The 22,257-nt window shown below is 38.5% G+C and overlaps 1 protein-coding gene across 1 annotated transcript; it reads right to left on the bottom strand.

The window, feature by feature from the left end:
• Positions 1–9,084: 9,084 nt before the first annotated feature.
• On the bottom strand, positions 9,085–20,539 carry FUNDC1 (FUN14 domain containing 1; the record flags this gene model as incomplete). Its single annotated transcript, XM_010164425.1, has 4 exons — positions 9,085–9,725; positions 11,406–11,534; positions 18,447–18,522; positions 20,383–20,539. Coding segments are annotated over 4 exons (440 nt in total), but the record flags the coding sequence as incomplete, so codon positions are not given.
• Positions 20,540–22,257: the final 1,718 nt, after the last annotated feature.

Below are 22,257 nucleotides of genomic sequence, written 5' to 3'. Positions count from 1 at the left end.
GAAAAACAACATTTGAAACTGTAGAATCATCAGAAACCCTTTGGAAAGGTAAATCATGAGGGTAATATTGCCAAGACCTCTTCTCATATTGACAAGAAAGGATTTGCACTGAGAAATCCTATTAATAGAGATTATTTGCATAAATCTTTTGTGCAGCAGGCTCCAAATCATTTGTGTTATACATACTTCTCCCGTGGCATGTATGCTAAAATAATGTATTTTTAATAATATATTCATGTTACCACTTACAAATGTACCCATCCATGACTCACCAGTATTTAGTTCCTCCTGCAGAAGTGAAATCAAGCTTACAGTTCTGTAAACACTGAAACTTCATTAAACACTCACCAGTGCTCAGTAATTCCCTTTCCAGTAAGTTATCACACCTGGTCCACAAAAGCTTCCCAGCATCTCTCTCTTGCTTTACAATCCTCAGCTGTGATTTATCACTCCAGCCTGGGTGCTCTGAGAACTTTTAATAGTACTAATTGCCTTATTATCCACTCCAGTGCAAGAGGAAAACCTTTTGACATTTTCCTTCCTTCCCTGAGGAAAACAAATCCCAGTTCCTGGGATATTGCCTTCTGCTGCCTCTGTGATTACTGGGGCGAGGAATTCCTTTAGGTCCTTTGTCTTATCAACCTCATCTGTCACCAACTTTCCATTCCTGTCTCTCTTGGTGCTCCCTAATCACTTTGCATCTTCCGTTATTTTGTGTTATTTTTTTCCTCTTCCTTTTTATTTGCAATATCAATCTCCATCACATATTCTATACCTTTTTTTTTTCCCTATCTATGTACTTTTTCACATCAGGCTCTGTGATATTTACCTTGCTCCATTTACTATTCTTAAATTAGTGTAGGAGTGCCTATTAAAAAAAAAATAAATTCTGGCTGTTTCCATATTTGAGAATTTGCTGCAACAACTCCAAGCAAATTACACACATACACAAATTCCTGTAAGTCAACTACCAGAGGATCTTAATTTTCTAAAAGCAAATCTAATATCACAAAAACATTTGGCAGGTATCTAACCTTTCCAATGCTGATATAATAAATATGCTTTTTTGTTTGAAGCAATAAATAAATAAATAAATAAATAAATGCCATTCCACATACCCTCAGCTTCTATTTTTTCCTGCTCAGTGTGAACTGTAAGAAGAGACCAGCCATAGAAGAGCATTTAAGATGTATGCTCAGATGTGCAGGAACACGAGGCTAAACCCAGGAGAAAGACTGAGGGGCTGAGTGGGATAACACCTGACTTTCACAGTCCCATAGATGTGCTGCTTGGACGGGACCACTGGAGCCTTCTGCTCACAGCAGGATGGTTGGTCATCAGCATGGATCATGTCAGTTGTGGCTTTGTTAAGCCAAATCGTGTAAAACTGTGAGAACCCACACCCACTCTGAGTGACCTGTCCCAGTGCTCCACCACACTCCTGGTGGAAGAGCTTTTCCTAATGTCCAGCGTGACTCTCCCAAGCCACAGCTTGTGTCTGCTGCCCATTGTTGAGCAGGGTTTGGCTCCATCATCTTTGTAACTGCCCTTCAAGTAGTTGTAGGCTGCCTTAGATTGCCCCTCAGCCTCCTCTTCTGAACAACCTCAGCTCGTCTTGCAAGTTCTATGCTTTAGGCCCCTAATCAGCTTAGGTGTTTTTTTTTTTTCTGGACTCTTTCCTATTTCTCCACATCCCTCTTGAACCGGAGGGCCCAAAAGCGGTCACAGTATTCCAGGTGTGGTCTCACCAGCGCTGTGTACAGACAGGCAAATCACAAATTTCCGTAATTGCTGACCGTGCTCCTCCTAAGGTACTTCGGTAGGTGATTTCCCCCATTTGCAGAGAGATTGCAGGGACAATTCAAATTCAATTTGAAGTCCACCATAACCTCCATGCCCTCTCCAGCATAGCTGTGGAGTTAGCCTGCCCCAGGCACCAGACTTTCTGCTTCTCCTTGCTGAACCTTGTGAGATTGCTCTTTGTGCAACGCTCAGCTTCCCCAGCTTTGCCTTTGAATCAAAGCTCTACAGATGAGTGTGCCAAACGCCTCTCCAAATCTGACGTCATCCACAGTTTGTTAAGGGACTGCATCCTGGCCCATCACACGGGTCTTTGATTAAGATATTGAACAGCATTTGTGCAGCAGCAATCCCTGGTGTACTCTGCTTGTTACCGCTTCCAGCTGCACACCAAGACACTGATCGCCGCCCTTGGGGCCTGGCAGTGCAGGCAGTTTTCAGCCCACATCAGAGCTCCTCTTCTGCATATAGTCAGTCATGTCATCAGAAAAGGAGAACGAGCTGGTCAAGCATGACTTGCCCTTGGTAAATCACCTTGTCATCCTTCATGCCCCTGGTAGTTCAAATATGTTTCGTGGAATTCAACTCACCCAACCTTCAGTACCTGCAGGTCAGCAAGTCATGACCTGGGCTGCCTTTAAAAACAAAGGAGAAAAATGGGTCCTTCTAGGACATGTTCATCTGAGCCGGTGTAGGTGTCTAAAGTAAAGGCAAACGTGCCACAGCAATGCCTGTTTCCTTACATTTATATAAGCAGGCCACAGCGTACCTAGCTCAACATCCATATTCAGACAGACACATTCTACTTCTGGTGCTCCACCTTGAAGTCCTATACAGTGTGCAGTTCTGGGTTTCCTGACTCTCTGCAGACTACCTGAGGATCTCAAAGCCTAACTAGAGATTCCTGTAACACGAAGAGAGGAAAATGTGTGCTTCGCTTCCAATGTTTGTTCTACCTTTGCTTTCATGTACAAACCAGTTAAGTCATCGAAGCACGTGCTTAGCTTTTCTTGCACAAGAAGCCTCAAAAAAAAAGCTCCTACAGAAACCAGCATGCAATTTATCTGGCACAAGAACCTTTTCATTTTGGAAACCAAGTATCATATTTGATGCCATGTAAATAGGAAAAAAACAATTATTACTGTCATAGAAAGGCAATTTCTTAATATTTTTTAACCTTAACAATCATGTGCTGTTGTAGGAGCATTAAGAATATAGACTCCCTTATTGCTGTTAATTTTCATTCCTCCTCTTTATTGTCCCAAGTGGATTTTGATCAATATTTGGCAACGTGTGATTTTCATACACTCCTATCATAAAACTGTAGGTTTTACTTACATTTACAGATTTGTTCAGAAGTATTTTGGCTCAAATTCCTGTCTGAGCAACATCTAGCTCTCAAGGCATTTTGATTGTCTCACTGGAGAGGATTTGAAACCTGAAAATAAAAAACTGTATATTTGGCTGCAGTATGAGTTTGTTGTCTGTTAAACGCACAAGAAAACAGCATAGCCTTTACTTCACAATTAATACTTCAAGAAAGTAAGATGTGTAATTAAAAATCATACTAGATATATTGGTTCTTAATTCTCTAGGTCCCAGGAGTTCATACTGGCAAGTGTATGTAGATAGCCTCTTGTTGCAACAAAAGCTCAAAGTATCTATGTTAAAAGGGAGTTGTATGGTTCAATACTCATTAATACCCTTTTGTGGATACTGACATTTTCTATTAAGTATTTTTAAAATATACAGTCCACATATGCAGAACTATTTTTTTAAAGCTTAAGGCTGTGAGCAGTTGATTTTGTGGGGGTTTGATGGTAAAGCCAAAACTCCTTGTATCAACAACTAGATGTATAATATATCCCAGTTCTCAGGCAAGCATCTTGCCAAACAGGCAGCAAAATATCCTGGGTGCAGCCTGCCTTCCAAGTATTTCCACTTTAAGCAGCATATTTAACTATCTAGCACTAACTTAAGGTAAACTTTGAGGAGATGGGACTCAAGTTTCTGTCCTCAGTTCCATGAATGCGGGGACACATCCACACAAGAGAATGCATCAGCAGGAGAGACCAAGCATATCTCATGCCAAAATACTTTATGGTTTGGTAAGTCAGGTACAAGTCTAGGAAGCAGGAGAGATTTCCCAGGAAGAGGTAACTGAATGTGGTCTTCAGCTTCCTTGAGCTCTCTAACCCAGAGGCATTAGCTGGCAGCAAGTCCTACCTCTGAATTGACTTGTGGGATTTATTCCCCAACCTCACCCTGTGTTCAAGCACTGCATTTCCTCTTTCACCAATCGGCAACAGCGTGTGGTGCTCTATGCCAGGCAGTTGTGAACAAAAGAATGCAGGGAAAACAAAAGCAAGGAGGTAGAAACACAGCACACTGAGAAACTGGGGACACAGAGGTCAGGGGAGAAGAGGGTGAGGGAGGCAGAGGACCTCTGCATGCGGCACCTATGAACTTCTCAAATTTGTTACCACTGTATTGGTTTACCCAAGCTATAAATTGGACGCAGCTTGGGTCCAGCAAGGTTTCTTAATGAAAGCACAGCAGCACTTGTGCTGGGGTTAGCTGTGCTGTTTCCAGTCCAGTGTGTCAGCACAAAAGCCCGTGTTACATCGCTGCACAATGATCCTCAACTCTCCAAGATTTCGATGGCCTCTTAGCTTCTTCAATGTGGGGCCAAACACGATTGAGGTCTCAGGCTGTGCTGGATCAGCACTAGACCATAGAATCATAGAATGGTTTGGATTGGAAGGGACCTTAAAGATCATCTAGTCCCACCCCCCCTGCCATCAGCAGGGACACCTTCCACTAGACCAGGTTGCTCAAAGCCTCATCCAGCCTGGCCTTGAACACTTCCAGGGAGGGGGCATCCACAACTTCCTTGGGCAACCTGTTCCAGTGTCTGACCACCCTCACAGTGAAGAACTTCCTAATATCTAATCTAGACCTACCCTCTTCCAGTTTAAACCCATTTCCCCTTGTTCTGTCATTAACTGCCCTTATGAAAAGTCCCTCCCCAGCTTTCTTGTAGCCCCTTCAGGTACTGGAAGGCCGCTATAAGATCTCCCCGGAGCCTTCTCTTTTTCAGGCTGAACAGCCCCAACTCTCTCAGCCTGTCCTCATAGGAGAGGTGCTCCAGCCCTCGGATCATCCTGGTGGCCCTTCTCTGGACTTGTTCTAACTGGTCCATGTAGATGCTTTGTGCAGATGTATCCCACAATTATCTTAATAAAAACTGGCTTCTGGTCTTACAGGTCCTGATGAATGTCAGCGGTCTCACTAGTTAAGAGCCCACTGCTTGCTTCTCAAATTGCCCTAAAATAACAAACATCAACTTTTCCATACGTCCCAGTACTGGGATATCACCACATTGCATCAGACCTGCTTCCCAATCAGACAAGGGGAAAAACAGCTCTTTAAGCTCATCCTTCACAGATGATTTTTTAACTAAAACACAAAAGACAAGGGAGGATGACACCTCCTGCTCTTGGCAGATTTGATTCCAGTCCTTTTCCCCCACTACCCACCTGCCCCATGCGCAGTGCCAGGGTGACCAAAACCCACATTTTTTTGTGATCAATCTCCCTTCCAAAATGTCACCTAGTTCTAGTTACGATGAATTTGGCTGAATATATTTTTTTCCCACTATCACCTACACATCCCACACAGGCACCTGCATGCCAGAAAAGTTTGATATTTAAAGTAATTCTTTGAGATTTCCAACCATTTTCAAAATGTTAGGAGGAGGTATTACTGATGTTTTTTCACATTACTATATGCTGTGTATGTTATGAAATCTGCACAGGCATCAATTTTTAATTACAGTATTGACTTCTGCATTTTACTCTGTAAGTATCCCCCCCTTCTTAAGACCTCCTGACAAATGCATTTGAATCTAGGATACAGCTGTATCTTTAACTACAACATTTTAATTTTCAGTCTGGCTGCTAAAATAGAACCAGCCTTCAAAGATTTAGCCAAATTCTGGCCTCTTAAAGTTCAGTAGTAAAAGCATAGTGGTTTTAACCAACCAGTCACCTCTCTTTAAATTAAAACGTATTGCCCAATGCTGCTTTATCTAAAAAGAAATAAATTTCAGAAAATTGATTAGTCATTAACATAATACAAACCAAATTGATTATTCATTAGCAATTTCTCACAAAACTCATGCTTTAGTAAACCTTCAGCAGCTGTTCGCTACAGAGGGATATAGGCATCCCTTAGTCAATCACTTAGATGAACATTCCATTTTGAAAAGTGACTGTTTGAGGGAAAAAAAAAATACACATGCTTGCAGAAGGCAAAGGTACAATAATCTGATCACTAGAATCATTTTATCATTAACTTAATCGAGCAGTATTTGCTTTAGGGAAACCTAAAGTTGCTCTTCTTGCATCTTTAGATGTAACTGAGCACTCCTGCAATTTACCTCAGTGCTGCCCCATCTCTCCCTGAATGGAGCCCATTCCTTGGTTTCAGTGGAAAGAAGTTCCTCGGACCAATTAGGCGCCCTGTGAAAAGCTCTTTTCTGTGCTAGGTTCATGTTTTCCACCTTTCACAGTTAAGTTCTCCAGCTAGACAATAAAAAGCTCAGAAATGCTGGCTCAGCCTTTCATTAACTTACATATTTCTAACAATTTCCTTCTTAATCATCTGCTTGCTAAAACTGATATTCTCTTTTTTCCCCCCCAAAAAATGCTCCTAAAAAAAAAAAAAAATCTTCACTCTCTATTTCGTCCTTCTCTCAGTCTTCTTAGCCTGCATTAGTTTTTGTCAGGGAGGATAACAGGTAGTTCCAGACAAGAACTTACCCTCAGAAACACAGTATTTCCGTTATGCTGCATTCCATTCTCAACAATCCCCTCAGCATTCATTTTTCTGACTGTAAGTTTATAGAGCATTCCCTTACCTAGTGATACAAGACTCTCTTCTGAGCTGACTCCCAAAAAATCTCAGGTATTCACAAGAAAAGCTGCATTTATTTGTCTCAGTACTTTTATGTTTATCAAAGCCTGCCACTCCATCATCTCCTCACCCTGCCTGTCCCAGCTGTAGCTCCTGCTAGCATCCCCTCTACCTCACCAGCCGAAGGAACCGCATCAGAGAACAGTGCCAACAATTCTTCTTCTCCTGAAGTCACACATGCATTACGTAAAGCTAATCCTAACACAATCCACCAGCGTTCGCTCTCCCATTATACTGTTTCTCCTTCCTTTTTTTGTCCCTCAGGCAGTTTGACATGTGTATTACACTTCTTATTCCAAAGGCTTCAAAAATGAAATAATAAAAACCTCAAATATATTTAATTCAATCAGTTATTTATTCATCGCCTTACTGAGAATCTCAGATAATGGCAACAGAACAGCAGAACAACTTTCCTCTGCAGAAATCAGTCTTGCATACTATTATTTAAGGTTTTATTTTTGGTGGGGGGGTGTGGGGGGTCTTTGTTTATTTTTTAATTTTTTTTTTTAAATTCTACTTTTAACCATGAAGTATATTCCTTGGTCACATGAGCAGCCTTTTTAGCAAGCACGCTAGAAGATGCTCCCTTGAAATCCTTTCCCAGTGTAGACTTTTTAAAAACACAAGTTTACAGGTTCATGCTACTGCGGTGGTCTCTTGATTCCGAAAGCCTTTCAAAACACCCAGTCCATTCCAGCCATGGTGGGTGACTAACATCAGCTGGTTTCAGCAACTCTTTTAACATGCCAAAATGCCATGAGCTTCAACAGCAGAAAAGATCTGATTTGGTTACCTTCCCATTATCTTTTGGACTGAACACTAAGGCAAAAAAAAAAAAAAAAAATACCCTGTAACTTTTAAATATTTTAATATTTTCTTAATTTTTCTTTAAATCCCAATTGAGCCAGCAGGCACATTCCTCCCCGGGCTTCCCATTTCCAGTAAACTGCAGCAATTATGTTCACATAGCTTTAGATATTCACCTTAAAACAAAACATTTGGGATCCTAACATGTTATTTGTGGCCGTTTACATTGCTTGGTTTTAGGGTTTTGTTTGGGGCGGGGAGCGGGAGGGGGTGTTATTTTCAAAAGTTTTAAAGAGGCTTTAACTTTAACTTTACTAAACCCTTAAACCTCACAGATATGCATGATGTTGCTCCGTAACTTACCTTGACCAGAGACACGTATATATGAAGTCAACATATAATATGGACCTCTGAAGTCCACAGATGCACTAGTCTGAATATATAACCAGGCTGCGATGTCAAATGCCTTTCACGTACAGCCCCACTGATGAACGTCCATTCCACGACCTGTACACGCGAAGTTCACATCCATCCATCCATCCATCCAATGCAAATGAACCACTAGCGTTGCTCAGACGTGCACATGAACCCAAAAGAACCTGCGTAAGAGACTCCATTTCACGTTACATATGCTTGTTGGTACAGTAAAAATCAAGATAAATTAGGGCAGAGCAACCAGTCCTTCATGGGTAGAAATTTCTAAACAGTTCAAAAGTTTGAAATGCAGAAAAATGCATTAAACATTTGCTTGGATTCTCAACTTCTTTAGAACAACCTAGTAACAAATTACCAAAACCACCTTAAAGACCTACTTGAGAATAAATTTTCCAGCCCATCCACATTTATGCTTCCAATCTCCTTTAAAGTCCACTTCCTGCTTTGATCCATCAAAGGCAGAGGCAAAAAACACATTGTGCAGATTAAGTCCCGTTTGGTTTCCCAGACTTCAGAAGAGATAGGCACTCTTCCAACAAGCTAACTGAAGCCAGCCTGTACCCTCATTTTTCAACAGCTGACAGCCTAGACAGCGAGTCAAATTAAGTGACAAGTGTACATATATATATAAAAAAAATCTACACTGGGGAGAACATCGTAGCAATAGAGGTGGATGTGAAAGCCAGTGCAATTTCCAGCTACAACGGACTGCAAGAGCAGCCTTCGGTTCATCCAGGGTAGGTCTCGCTGACACGCCAGCAAGCCCTACAAAGGGCTGGAACTTGCAAAGTGCTCAGACAGAAGCCACATCTCACCAACTGCTCCAGTCTGAAACGACCCCCGTGGTTTTCTGAGTGTAAAACGATTAAGCATCCAACAATTATCAGTGTCCTACAGTTTTACTGATGAGTTTATGCATGTCTATGCACCTGGGAAAACCAAAATATATACATTTACTTAGCATACAAGTATCACAAGTATCTCTGCTGATATCTGTACCAGATGTCTGCGGGCTATAAACACAAGACTTTCTTATTTCTACGAACACAAAGACCAGAGTCAAACTTAATTTTCACCTTTAATAAGCTCATGCTTCTTTGTTATTTCATACTCTGTAAAAAGGTATTACAGATTGATAGATTATTGCAATGACTTCTAAAGAACATGGACAGCCACAAGGCTGAAACTACAGTATCATATACATTATGTCATCATTGATACTATCTACTACAGCATGAAGAAAAATACTTTTAAAATAAACAATGTTTAAGTGAAAACATAGAAATGGAGCTTTCCTTCTTACAGTATGGTTACATATCTATATTCCAAGAACAACATTTTAAAAAATGCTAGATCTTGAAAACTCATAGATAAAAAGAGTCATGATGAAGATGAACCAGTTTTGCCCAGAAATGCTATAATGAGCACACTGCACAGTTTTTCAGCAAATCCTAGTTTTGCCAAGCTTCGAGAGGCAAAAGCCTGAAATGTAAAAGCTTCCAAGCTGTCTAGCTAGTCCCCTCGTCTCGCTCTGGAAGGCCCAGTGACTCACACTGCTCTAAGACAGCGTGCCACCACAACTGTCCTTTGCCGGCATGAACGCCATCAGGAGGAGATGATGCAGGTCCTTACGATGCCAGGCCTAACAAAAAGCCTCCAACAAATCCACTGGACACCACGATGTTCTGTTTGATAAATTCTGTTGACTGAGAAGAAAAGGTAATATTCATAAAGAACTGAGTCAACTGTGTCTGATCATAACATTTAATGCTTATCACAATTGCCTGGAAACAAGAATACGAAAATTCTGGAGGGCAGGAAGCAATGTGTGTAAAAACAGACCAAGTTAGGTGGCAACTGCTGACACCAGTGGAGTGAAAACTGACTCTTGGCTGTCTTTGGCAACACGCGTAAAATAAAGTTAGCGTTTAAAAGTCAAAATACAGAGGAATTGTCATAGCAATTTTCATGCCAATACCACTGTTGTTTTGATTAAAACAAGACAGATGTTTTACAAACTCCCTTGGCAAAAATGTATGAGTACCACCATCACTTCAATTTTAATCACATAAAAAAAGTAAAAAACCAAAACTGTTTTTTTTGGAAGACTAGATTGTTGCAAAAGAAATACACTTCACTCCATTATGAGCCAGTTTCCTAAAGACTTAATCATACCAAAACCACTCATGTATGACAACATTTGTGTACAACATTTCATTAAGTAATAGCACAAAGTATAACATTTATGACAGATTTCATAAATCCTCCACTTCAAAAACTTGAAATTGGCAGATTGGCTACCAGTATGCAATTAGAAGAAAGTAACAAAATCAGGGGAGGGGGGGGAGAAAAAGGCCTAACTCATGCTGATGGCAGAGGGGTTGGAACTAGATGATCTTTAAGGTCCCTTCCAACCCAAACCATTCTGTGATTTTATAAAAATAAAGAAAAAAACCAACCAAACAAACAAACAACCCACAGTAAGTACCGAGAAACCCCATCCTGTCCCACCCATTTCTGCAGGGCAGGGCGATAGAGAAGGACAGCTTAAGCTATTTGGGGTATGGAAGGAGCTAGAAAACCATCTCTCTCAAACTTCTACTTCACGTTCACATTAAAATGTAAGGTAATTTTTATCAACTCATGTGCAACTCCATACAGGTTAAATCTGAGACATCAAAGCTCTTAATTACGGAGCGTTAGATCATCTGTACGAAATGTGAAAAAATGTAAAAACAGGCTCAAAAAACCATAAACCAATTAAATAAAAGTCTTCAAATGGCAGAATGAAAGAGCCTCGGTGACACTGACCACTATCACAAGCTACTTCTTTTCAACATAGCACGTAACTGACAGATTCTGAAGACAGATAGCGTTTAACTGTATAAAAATGAGATAAAGACACAACTCTAGTTACAAACTAGTTACAGTTTTTCTCCAGAAAGGTCCATCTTTTCCAACTAAGTAATTCTGTTATCAGCATACTAAGAAGATCTGTAGCTGTAGTTGTAGCTACCATGTTTTAACCACAACACCCTCAACTTGTTCCCGTGTCGTGACCTCGCTGCTTTCTCACTAACCAAGAATCTGCACAGACAAATGGGAAAAGCCAATGTCGGTCCCTAAGCTGGACCAGCTGTCACAGCGCATCAGCTTTGAAGTCTGTGTGTTCTCTTTAAGAGTGAACAAAACAGAAAGCTAAACAAGTAAGAGTACAAACTGGTAACTTTTAATAAAATATAGAGCCAGAACATTTTTTATGCCTTCCCATTATGATCAGAATTATGGTTCTTCAGTTTTGCACCCGCATTTTCAACTAATCATCACCTGCAGAAGAAGGTAAGAAAAACTGGCTGACAGAACACAGTTTATCACCTCAGACTTACCTCTTCAATTAAAGTATTGATTTCAGGTGCTGCCTTATTTGCCCGCTTTTTTAGCTGCTTCTTTGCTTTGTTTACATCTTTTTCAACTCTCTTCCAGTCAACTTGTACATATCCACTATGACTAGCAATCTAGGAACATAAAGGGTATTTAGTACAGTTGTAGTTAACATTTTATGAGTCAAAATACAGTATCTTAGTGCCTACAAAAGTTGTTTGTTTTGTTTTGTTTTTTTTTAAATTACAGATACAGAAAAAGACATTGTGCCAAATATAACAGGTACCCTGCTTCAAATATTAATATTTTCCACTGTAACAGCAGTTCAAATTGGAACAAGCAATGGCAAAATTCAGTAGATTCTTGTTACTTTCACCAGTTCTCTGTTATTTTGTTATAAAAGCTTTAAACAACATTTTTCCTTCAGCATTTACTGTAACTTTACTTGTAAGAAAAGGAAAGAGAAAAGCATGTTCATAGCACAACAATGAAAAAACTGTTTCATTTCAGCTTCTTTCAGAATTGTGGAATTCTGATTTGTGACAGGGTATCTGGGGCTAATCAGAATCATCCTTAGAAATACTGAAAGCTATTCTTAATCCTACGTAATTTATACTGTCCAACAAAACAGTATTTGATACAAGAGAATTCTCATTCTCTCTACAACACAAAGCCAGTAAGTAGAAAAATAACATGGCCTGTGTACAGCACAAGTTCTACAACATCAGCAAAATGGGTAAGTTTCGGGGAACTGTTCATACCAACTTACACTCAAACTCCCAAAATGTTTAAACAACATCCATGAGATTTTTAGCACATTTAACCATGATCCCAACTCTTTGCCTTATTTATCTTACTAAGATTTGATGCTGGAAAACATTCTGTTACTTGACCAACATTAACACTCCCACCAATTTCCTTAAGACAATTCTCCAAAGAAATACTTATTTAAATGTTTATAAAATAACAGCTTAAAAAATTAAAAATCAGGCAGTTACTGCATGCTCTAGAGAATAGTTAAAACAAACAACTAATTAGTTGGAAAAAAAAAGAGAAAATAAATCAAAACTAATGATTACTGCCTATTTTAACTAAGACAAATAGATAGAGACCACTAAACAGGTAAAAGGCTGTTATATAAAAAGCTCTTATAAAGAGTGAGATTTCTCAGGTCACTCTTAAGGTCATGCTTGGGAAATTCATGTAACATATATAAGAGTTATGCAAATGGTGCAATTGGTTAATAAAAGTCACCAATAATTACCTTTGGTGGAATAGATATTTAAATAAACAATTTATTAGGTTTTGCATAAAAAGAAACATTTCACATTGCTCACAGGGACTGAATTTTGACTTTCACATAGTTCTTTCTAACAAATAACTGAAATTAGACCATCTAGCTTGCTTTACAACAGCCACAATAATTAAGCAGCACATTTCACTGCAAATTAGAATTTCCTGATCCTGAAAAAAAACCTAAAATGAAACAAGTGTCAGACAGATTTTGCTTGAATTTAAAACAAAGCTTCTAAAAGACCACCTATGTAAGAAAGTAAACTTCAGTTTCGATGTTCACACAAGATTAAAACAAACAAACAAACAACAAACCCCAAAAAACAAACCACTGGACAAATGCAAAATGAGCTTATTAAATGTTATATTCTCCTTTACTTCATACCCCAGAATATAACAAATTAGTTGACCTTGCCTGTCTACTTTAAACCCATTCATCCACACAGGCACTAGTATGAGGCAGGGACAGCTAATTAAGGACTGTCTATATGGTATGGAAACATGAAACTAGTTTTAAAGCTGTACTGATTGCATGTCCAGTCACTGGATGACATACCAGTAAAAAAAAAAAATATATATATTAAATTGCACATTGGGGTAATTTTTATTTTATGAATTTAACATTACCACAAGAATTTCAAAAAGGCCCAAGTATTGAATTAGTGCCTGCTAACTCATAAAACTAAAACCTAAATATGGACTCATGTACTCAGTCCAACACAATGTAAGAAATGCTAATAGATTTGCTTACTTTTAAAAAAAACACAAGCAAATGGATTTTAAAAGAAACATTAAGACTTCTTTAATTAGCTCAGTTACCCATATAGTACAAAGAAGAGATGCATAAGTTTTTCATTAAGTTCTGTTTAGCTCTCTCTCTCTTAAATGCAGTTACAACTTACGATTGTATCAAACATCCAGTTTACACAATAAAAATTACACTACTTCTCTCCCTGAACTTAGTAGCGGAGATCTTAAGTTCTGCTGTTGAGTTTTTGTATACATCTATGAAATCAGCGACAGAGGACAATGTTTTAAACATAAAATTTACAACTGAGAAGGAAAAAAAAATACCTGTACTGCACTGCAGTGATAGTCAGAGCCTATATAATATCTGCCTTGGCTGCAATCCTCCTAATTACATAACTTTATAAGTGCAGAAAAAATCCCACTGAAGTCAAATGCTGCTGAGACAGACTTCAGTTTTCAGACTCTAACACATCAGAAAAAAATCTATTCGCTTACAACGGTAAATTTACATAAACACACATTCTTAAACTTCACTAGTATTTTTAAACCCAGCCCCTACAATAACAGACTAAAATAATAATAATATTCCATTATCAGTTCCATACTTCATATATATTAAGGAGTCATGTAGGTTGATACATATATAAATATATGCTATATATATATATATATTCTTAGAGAGAATATATATGGAAGTGGGTGACTGTAGACTTCTGTATATATAATAATGGAATAATACATATACTATATACATCTCTCTCATGTATCACATTAGTAAAATTTATTTTTGTTCAAGATCTTTCAGAACTGTTCAAAACAAAATGGATTTTTTCCAAAAAAAGGCAACTGAAAAAAATACATCAATGCAGGAATACTAAAAATCCATGCATCCTTCTCTACACTAATCAAAGGAAACAAGAGAACCTAAAAGGGAAGCCCTCACTTTGGAGGCGATGCTGGAGAGGCGTGGGAGTGCTTTGGGAAACGTTATTACGAGTATCGAGCAAAAAGCGTTTAACAGCAAAAAACGTGTATGGCAAGATGGGACAAATTAGTTTTAATTCTCTCAAAGACAAAATCTCTCATACTTAAAAAAGCCCAACCAAGTCCAGAAGGTACATGTGAGCTCCCCGTGCTCGGCTGCTGGTGCAGCATGCAGAAGCTGTGTATACTTTTAGGTGCTTTCTGGTACTTGGATAGGTAGCAACCCCCATCACACTAAACTAGTTTCCAAACCAGATCTGACAAGGCTCGAACTTCAACATACAGGTAAGGAGGGACTGAGAAATTCAACAACTTTTTAAATAGGAGTTAAACTCCAGAGCCTCTATCTTCAGCCACCATTTGCTGGCACAGCTCCACTGTAACCAGTGAAACTCTTCCAGTTTACAAAGGCAGAGAAACAATGCACCTCCATTTCATGTCAAAACCTGCCAGAAATACCGTATTTCTTTAAAAGGCTTTCTTTCCAACTACCATCTGCTTTGGCTGTTCCGCTGAATGTTCCCTCAAAGTCTGCAGAGATCAACTGTCAAGTGGGATATTCAACGCAAAACTGAATACAACTCCTTCTTATTAAGTCCCCACACTCAGAAGCACGTTGTTCTCTCCCCACTTCATTGAGATGCCACAACATCATCATGGCGTGGTATCAACCAACCCCTACAATATCTAGCCAAGGATATCTTTGCGTTTATTTTGCTTCCTGTGTTGTTTTCAAAGATTTACTTTTCTTAAGTTAGAAAATAATTTAATTAATTAAATTCATCAATGGCATATTAATGGAATGAGGCAAAATATATTAGTAAAAGCAAAAATAACCAAACAAAAATACTATTTTATGATTAAATAGCAGTCAACACACAATGGAAAAACCTGCAATTTGTATGTTGATTGCAGAGCAAAAAGCAATGAAACCATTATAAAAGATACAGGAGTTTAAAAACACAGAGGGAACTGATGCTCATTAAAAACTATTGTTGTTAACTAATTCCTTACAGCAGAACCACGTGAATTCACACTTCCCTAGTCTTCAGGATTTCACTGAACTCTGAGCTGTATAAACTAGAAGTTATACAAGGAAAATTCTGTTACTTGCTATGAGAAATAAGTTACATCTTCCTTAATGTAATTCATGGGTATTGGTCTCATATCAGCATATTTAAAGAACTATCTCAATTTCAATAAAAAAGGATGGCTAATTGATCAAATCCAGCTGTTGAAATATCCAGCACAGAGATGTGATAAGAGATCTTAATTTTGAAAAACTGCACAAATTCTTTAATGTCATTTTAATCCTCTTCCTCAGACTACTTTTCACTTAATCTGTATTAAGAATGGAAAATTTCTAGATGCCTAACAAAAGTCTGAAAAATATTTTTGCTTCTTGTACAAACTGACACTCCAAAGATGTATTGCTTTCAGTTTCCTACGAGATTTCTTGAGATGAAGTCATCACATGGTGAAGAAAAAATGTGTTTTTTTTAATTTCAGGACTGAAATGTTTCACTGAATGGGCTTTAGCCAAGAATCTTGCCTTCTGTAGTTCTTTTTCTTGTTTTAGCAGGTAATTACAACATCAACATTGCAATCAGGAGTTGAAATGAAATCTGCAACTTCAGAGAAATTTACAGATAAAAAGGAAGTTTCTAGTCATGTGCTGAAACGCTCCTCTGCCCGCTGAGGGGAAGCGCTGAACATGTATTCATGGGGAAATTAAAATCACGATGTGTGATCTTTAAATGAAAAAATTAAAGACCACAGAAATGTAATTACAGTACAGAATTTATGACTCAGCTTTAAAATGCAAAACATTTTGAATTAAAATGAAAGACCAAGGCATTTACTTCATTCTCTTCCAAGAAAATCTGATCTTACTTAATTAAAAGATATAGACAACTCAATCAAAATATGCAACTCATTTTTCCTCTTGGATAATATTCCTTTCCAGATACACTGTAAATGAGATCAACTAAGAAATCAGACATTCAAAACACATGGCAAATCTATTTCATGTACAGGAAAGCTCCCCAATCTTCACAGGTCAACAAAAATACTGCACAAGTTTTATGTTTTAAGCAATTTCTATTCTTCTTTGTCTATAGGTCTTAGTTTTAACTTCTCAGCTTCCTGTAGTTAGAGGCACTAATGAAGGCACCTGCAAGCAATATTCTGCCTGCTTGCCCTGGATGCCAGGCCTCGGTCACATTTAGTCAAGAGCTGTCAATAAAAGAACTCAGACCAATGGCACACAATATGGCAAGAGAGACTCGGATCTTTTAAGTCAACTAGATGAAAATCATGACAAGTACTTTCAAGATCCACTGCACAAATATACTTATAAAAGTTTAATTCTTCCCTCATGATCCAGAAATAAACATTATGCGCTAAAGAACTCCAGAGTACTCCATCAAATTGATTCAGTGGCTGGCATAGCACATTTTGCCAAAAATTTACGTCTGGATGATTCCAAACCATTTCAGATTCAACACTCTTGTAAAATTCCTCTCTATGTTTAGGTACAAGCCCAATAACCAATGATTTCCAGCAGATTTAAGAAGGTCATCAACGCACAATGGTGAGGTGGGATGACTGCTAATACTACAAAGCTTCATATCAAAACTATTTCTCTTTGACTTTTAAAATTGTTGTTGATGCTTGCTTTTGAGTAATTCAAAATAAAATAGGGGATGACTGCTAATACTACAAAGCTTCATAGCAAAACTGTTTCTCTTTGACTTTTAAAATTGTTGTTGATACTTGCTTTTGAGTAATTCAAAATAAAATAGTTTATAATTGTTGAGAACAAGTTAAATGAAATGGTTCCAAGAGCACATATTCTCATGTAAGTGCTGCAGCTGAGTCGTATGTTCAACAAGGGGTTTAAAAAAAAAAAACAAAAAAACAACCCAAAACCAATCCCAGAAACAGCAGAGAACATGATGATCAAGGAAATAAGAACACTTCACACAGCTGTGACATTTTGAGGCATTACACACCAGCAATCAGAGGTACTACCCAAGCCTTCCTGACCAATCGTTGACTGCAACAGCCACTATAATTAGAGGAGTAACTAAAAGTGGGATATGCTTTTCAGAAATCCTCCAGGGTTACATTGGAAAGAATTAAAAAAAACCCCAAACCTATCTTTAACATCCTGTCTCAAAAAATGGTACATTGTTTCCATGAATCTAAGTATGCACCAGTCTATTTCCTCTAGAATGATCTGAGGAAAAATGGCAAGCTCACAAGTATTAAGACATGATAAATGTAATTTAAAAAATTAAGAATTACTTGGCTTCTTACAGAAGGGTATGTGAAATTCTCCTTCACTTGAAGTTTCGTCATCTAATTTAAAGGCTTTTTGGAAATATGTCCTCCCCTAACCACAATATCCGATGAAAAATGCAAATGGTCATGCCAGATAACATCATTAAAAAATTTTGGACTTGAAATCCAACTGAGCAGAGGAATGCAATGAAGCTATCAGAAATCAGCAAAGCTCCAGAGGTTCAACAGGTATAACTAGTAAATACAGCGTGGGGAGAAAAGAAAAAACTGTGGCTTCAGAATGGGACCAGAGCAAGCCTTGCAAGCAACTGCCAAAGCAGCCTACCTCTTCTAGAGCACTGCTAAAATTCTGAGGCCTATGTAAAATAAACACAGCTTGAATTCCTTGATCTCCCTAACCACAGGTTTACACGCAGTTCCTCTAATCTGGCAATACTGAATCACATCCAGCATCTCAGTTTCTGCAGAGAGGTTTCTTTAGTTTTACTATAAACTATTTTACAGGACAGAGTAGATTCTTATTTACCACTGATTTTTAGAAATGTCTCTTCTATACACAATATTTCAGCTGAAATGTTAAGGTTTTGATTGATAAGACTAAAGAGATGAAGTAGATAAGAAGCCTTCCTAATTAAATTTTACCAACAGCTGTTTTTTTCCTATTGTTTAGTAAATAACATTTGCCAACTTATAAAGCATGAAATTCTACATACTTGAAGCAGAAGAAAGCCACCACCTACTGCAGTTGCTGCAAGCTTTCCGACTTTCTGGAACAAAAATCCCGCACACCTTAGGAGAATAAAACAAAAAAACCCAGTCCAATAAAGTAGTCTGCTGAACAATGCCACACTCCAAAATTCCCAACTACAGCTCTTACTATTTTTTAATTTAACAAAGCAGATGTATCATTTCACATTTTTAAATCAGACTATTTAATACAAACAACATTACTAATTAATAATGTCTAAGTAGACAACATGAGTAATGGTTGCTAGTTCGTGGCTAGCTGATGGCCCCTTTAAAGTAAGCTTGAGTTCTGCAGGCCTTGTCTGTACACAGAAGCTGTGCGCTGCTGTTAAATGCAGCACGTTAACAAAGCACAATGTAATAATCTAAACGTGAAATTATAACTGTTCACAAATGGAAGGTAAATATATTACACCATAATTTATCTTAACTAGATAACCTATAACTTAAATATCTCAGGTAAAAAGAAGTTACTTCCCTACTACAAGGGTTAAAATCAGCAGAGCCTCTGTCTATTTTTAGTCTATTTTTAATACTATTAATATGTTAAATTTTTGCAACCAGCAAATTAATTATCTTGTTTGCAGTCTCCAAACACTCTCATATCAAATAGAGAACAGCAGAGACATCGGTATGCTAGAGCAGTTTGGGCAGGAAGGGACCTCTGGAGGTCCCAGAACTGGGGCAGCTGCAGAGCCTGACCCAGCCTCCAAGCTCAGTCAGGTTGCTCAGCGTCCTACGCAGGCAAGGTCAATGTTTCCAGGGCTGATGGTTCCGAAACTTCTCTGGGCAGCTCTGCTGGTGTCTGACCCACCCCCCTGCCAACCCACACACAGAGGAGAATTTTTTCCTCTCTGCATATGAATAGTGAATTCGTATTTATATACATGACTAGGCACACAGAGGTCTATACATCTACAGATACTGAAATAAAAGTTTCCAGATCTTTCCGTAAGCCAGTTTTTATAGATGCCAGATGAACTATTCCCTAGAAACTTCAGAGTTTATGTATACACATCTAACTTTTAAAAATAATTTTAAGGTTACAGAGGCAAATAAAAAAAAACAGACTGAAAGCTAAACCTACACTCCTCAAAGCTGTACTGATCCTGGCTGGACATGACAATTTCACTTTCAGTCTATTTCATCTTTCAAATCTTACATAATTCTGTTTTAAAAGTTACTGTGTTACCATAATGTTGTTTTTCACTGAACTCAAATTTTTTAGAGTACTGAAACAGACAAATATCTTTGACAAATAACAAATACCTTGACATAGCTGCTAAGGCTGTGGCCACATTTTCCAGTTTAAGTTCTCATCTTTACTCTCTAGCTTTCACCATGAATTATTTTAGAGTAACTATGCTGTGGTATCTCTCTTCAGTTAACATGAGAGCAGACTGTTAATTTGTTCAAAATGGCTCCAGCTGAATTTAGAGGGGAAAAAAAAAAGTCTCTATGAAATGGGGTTCTCAATTAAAAGAATATTCTGCCACACATTTTGTTTCTTCAATTCCTTTACCTATAAAAAAATGTCTTAGCCATAAAACTAGGCTTCTAAATCTATACTAGTAAGGAAATAAGCTTTTCCATACAGACAAAAGTTATGTGCAGTAATTTTCCATTTATTCCTTGTACTTTTAGAGCTCTGACATTTCCCCAAATCCTCTTCACAGTAACTAGTATGAGATCCCTTAGATAACTGGTGTTTTACCAATACTACAAAACACTTTAAAATGATGAGCCAGAGTTAAGGAACTGTTCACACATGAATAATCTTGATCAATGATAAAGGAAATCCCATTAGAGAAGATAAATGTATCTGCTTCAAAAAGCCTTGGAAAGGGATCTTCTAACACAGCAAAAGGTCTAAGCCAGCTATGAAAAGTCATGCTCCCTCACCAGCCAGTCACGCCGCCCATCACAATCTGGGTAGCTACAGAGTATTTTTCTACAATGGGTCCTGAATTCCGGCCAAACACACGATTCCACCAATGATGACGTCGTGCATATTCTGTTAAATCCAACACTTCATAGGAATCATCGTCACTTTCATGCTCTTGAAAAGAAACAAAGAAAGAAAAAAAGTTATTTTCTCAGGTATCCAGTAAATTAACAATCTACGTAAAAACCTCAAACACTAACAGAACTGCTTTTGGTATTAGGTGGCTAATCCAATGGTTTAAATCGCAGCATACAGGCTGCCTGCTACAGTCCAGCAGCTGACAGAACAAAGGATTCTGAGATTTTATGCCAGTCTCCAAGGTAAGGAAGAGAAGACTACAGGGAAGGTATAATCCATAAAATCCAAGAAAAGGTGGACAGGAATCTCCTACCTGCTCAAGTACAGGAACCAAGAGGCATCAGATGAAACTACCAGGTACCTGGTTCAACACAGAAAAAGGAAGTCTTCCTCTCCTTCACCCCCCTCCTGCCAGAAGCCCCCGTTAACCTGTGGAACAGTTCACTGCAGGATGCTATAGATACCAAAACCTGATGTGGACTCCAAATAACAACACAACAAATGAAAGGAGGGAAAAAAAAATCCACCAAGGGCTGTCAGACACAAAGACAACAACCATGGCTAAGGAGGGTCCTGGGCTCAAAATAATTAAAAACACTCTGAGAAAGTATGAGTACACGCTTACCCTGTTAAATCTTTCCTGGCTCATCCTGAAGCTGATGGCTTTCAGACACAGGGTGCTGGGCTTTCATCTGACTGACTAAATTGTTTTTATGATCTTAAGCAATGTGAAACTTCAGTCGAACTTAAGAGAAAGAACACACAGAACTTCCACAGAGGGCTAGACCTTGGCACATGCTAATAAACCAAGGACAGACACTTCTGTTCCTTTCCCACAACAGGTGAAACAGATGAAGCTGGGACTTCAATGAAGTTCCCTACTTGCAGTACAATTCTGTCAACAATTTAAAAATCGGCCTCCTACAACTTCAAATTAGAGATCCTAAATACCATGTACACTCAAACATCAAAGGAAAGAGATGGTTTTAATTTCTTTACAGAAAAATATTTTAAAAGTATATCATAGTTCTACAAATACACATACAAGAATTAAAGCCCACATCAGCTAAACATATTTAAGGTGAAATATAAGTTGAGTAATGATGCTGAGACATTCCAGAGAGGAAGAGAAGTTAAATTACTACCTAGGATTATGAAGCGAGACTGCAGATATAAAAATTTTATTAAGAATTTCAGCATGGATTTTTTTTAATGCTTACTAGAAGTATGGGTGAGGTAGAGAATGCAAGAAATACACATGAATTATTTCTCTTTATTATCACCTAAGCGTTCTTGAGTACTAAAACATAAATAGCAAGACTCATAATGCTAAAAAGTTGTTATTTAATGTTCTTTCTTTACAACTTCGAGGTATAGAGTGCAAACTTTTTAACTTATTTAAATGGAGAAGAACATAAAAACACTGTCACAGACTCTTAGTTACGCCAATTCGGATCCTAAATGAACGCTATTCGAACCAGAGCGCACACACGCGCAGGACCTTGCGTAGAAGCGAACAATGCGAGCGCGTTCTCTGCCGAGCACAGACCCTCCCCTCCTTGCGGGGCCGTATTTCCCGCACTCCTCACGCACACAACGCTGTGCCGGTGCCAAGCGGCGCCACACGGTGCGGCCGCACCGAAACACCCCAAGCTCTGCACGTTCAGAGAGGCGGAGACGGCGGCGGCGAAGGAAACCGGCGAGGGAAACCGCTGCGAGCTTCCCCAGCGCGCCCGGCGGCTCCAGTGCCACGG

Source organism: Antrostomus carolinensis, unplaced genomic scaffold, assembly GCF_000700745.2.
Source record: "Antrostomus carolinensis isolate BGI_N321 unplaced genomic scaffold, ASM70074v2 scaffold7633, whole genome shotgun sequence".
Classification (NCBI taxonomy): domain Eukaryota; kingdom Metazoa; phylum Chordata; class Aves; order Caprimulgiformes; family Caprimulgidae; genus Antrostomus; species Antrostomus carolinensis.
The sequence above is the reverse complement of the archived record's forward strand: the minus strand, read 5'-3'. Positions and strand labels throughout refer to the sequence as shown.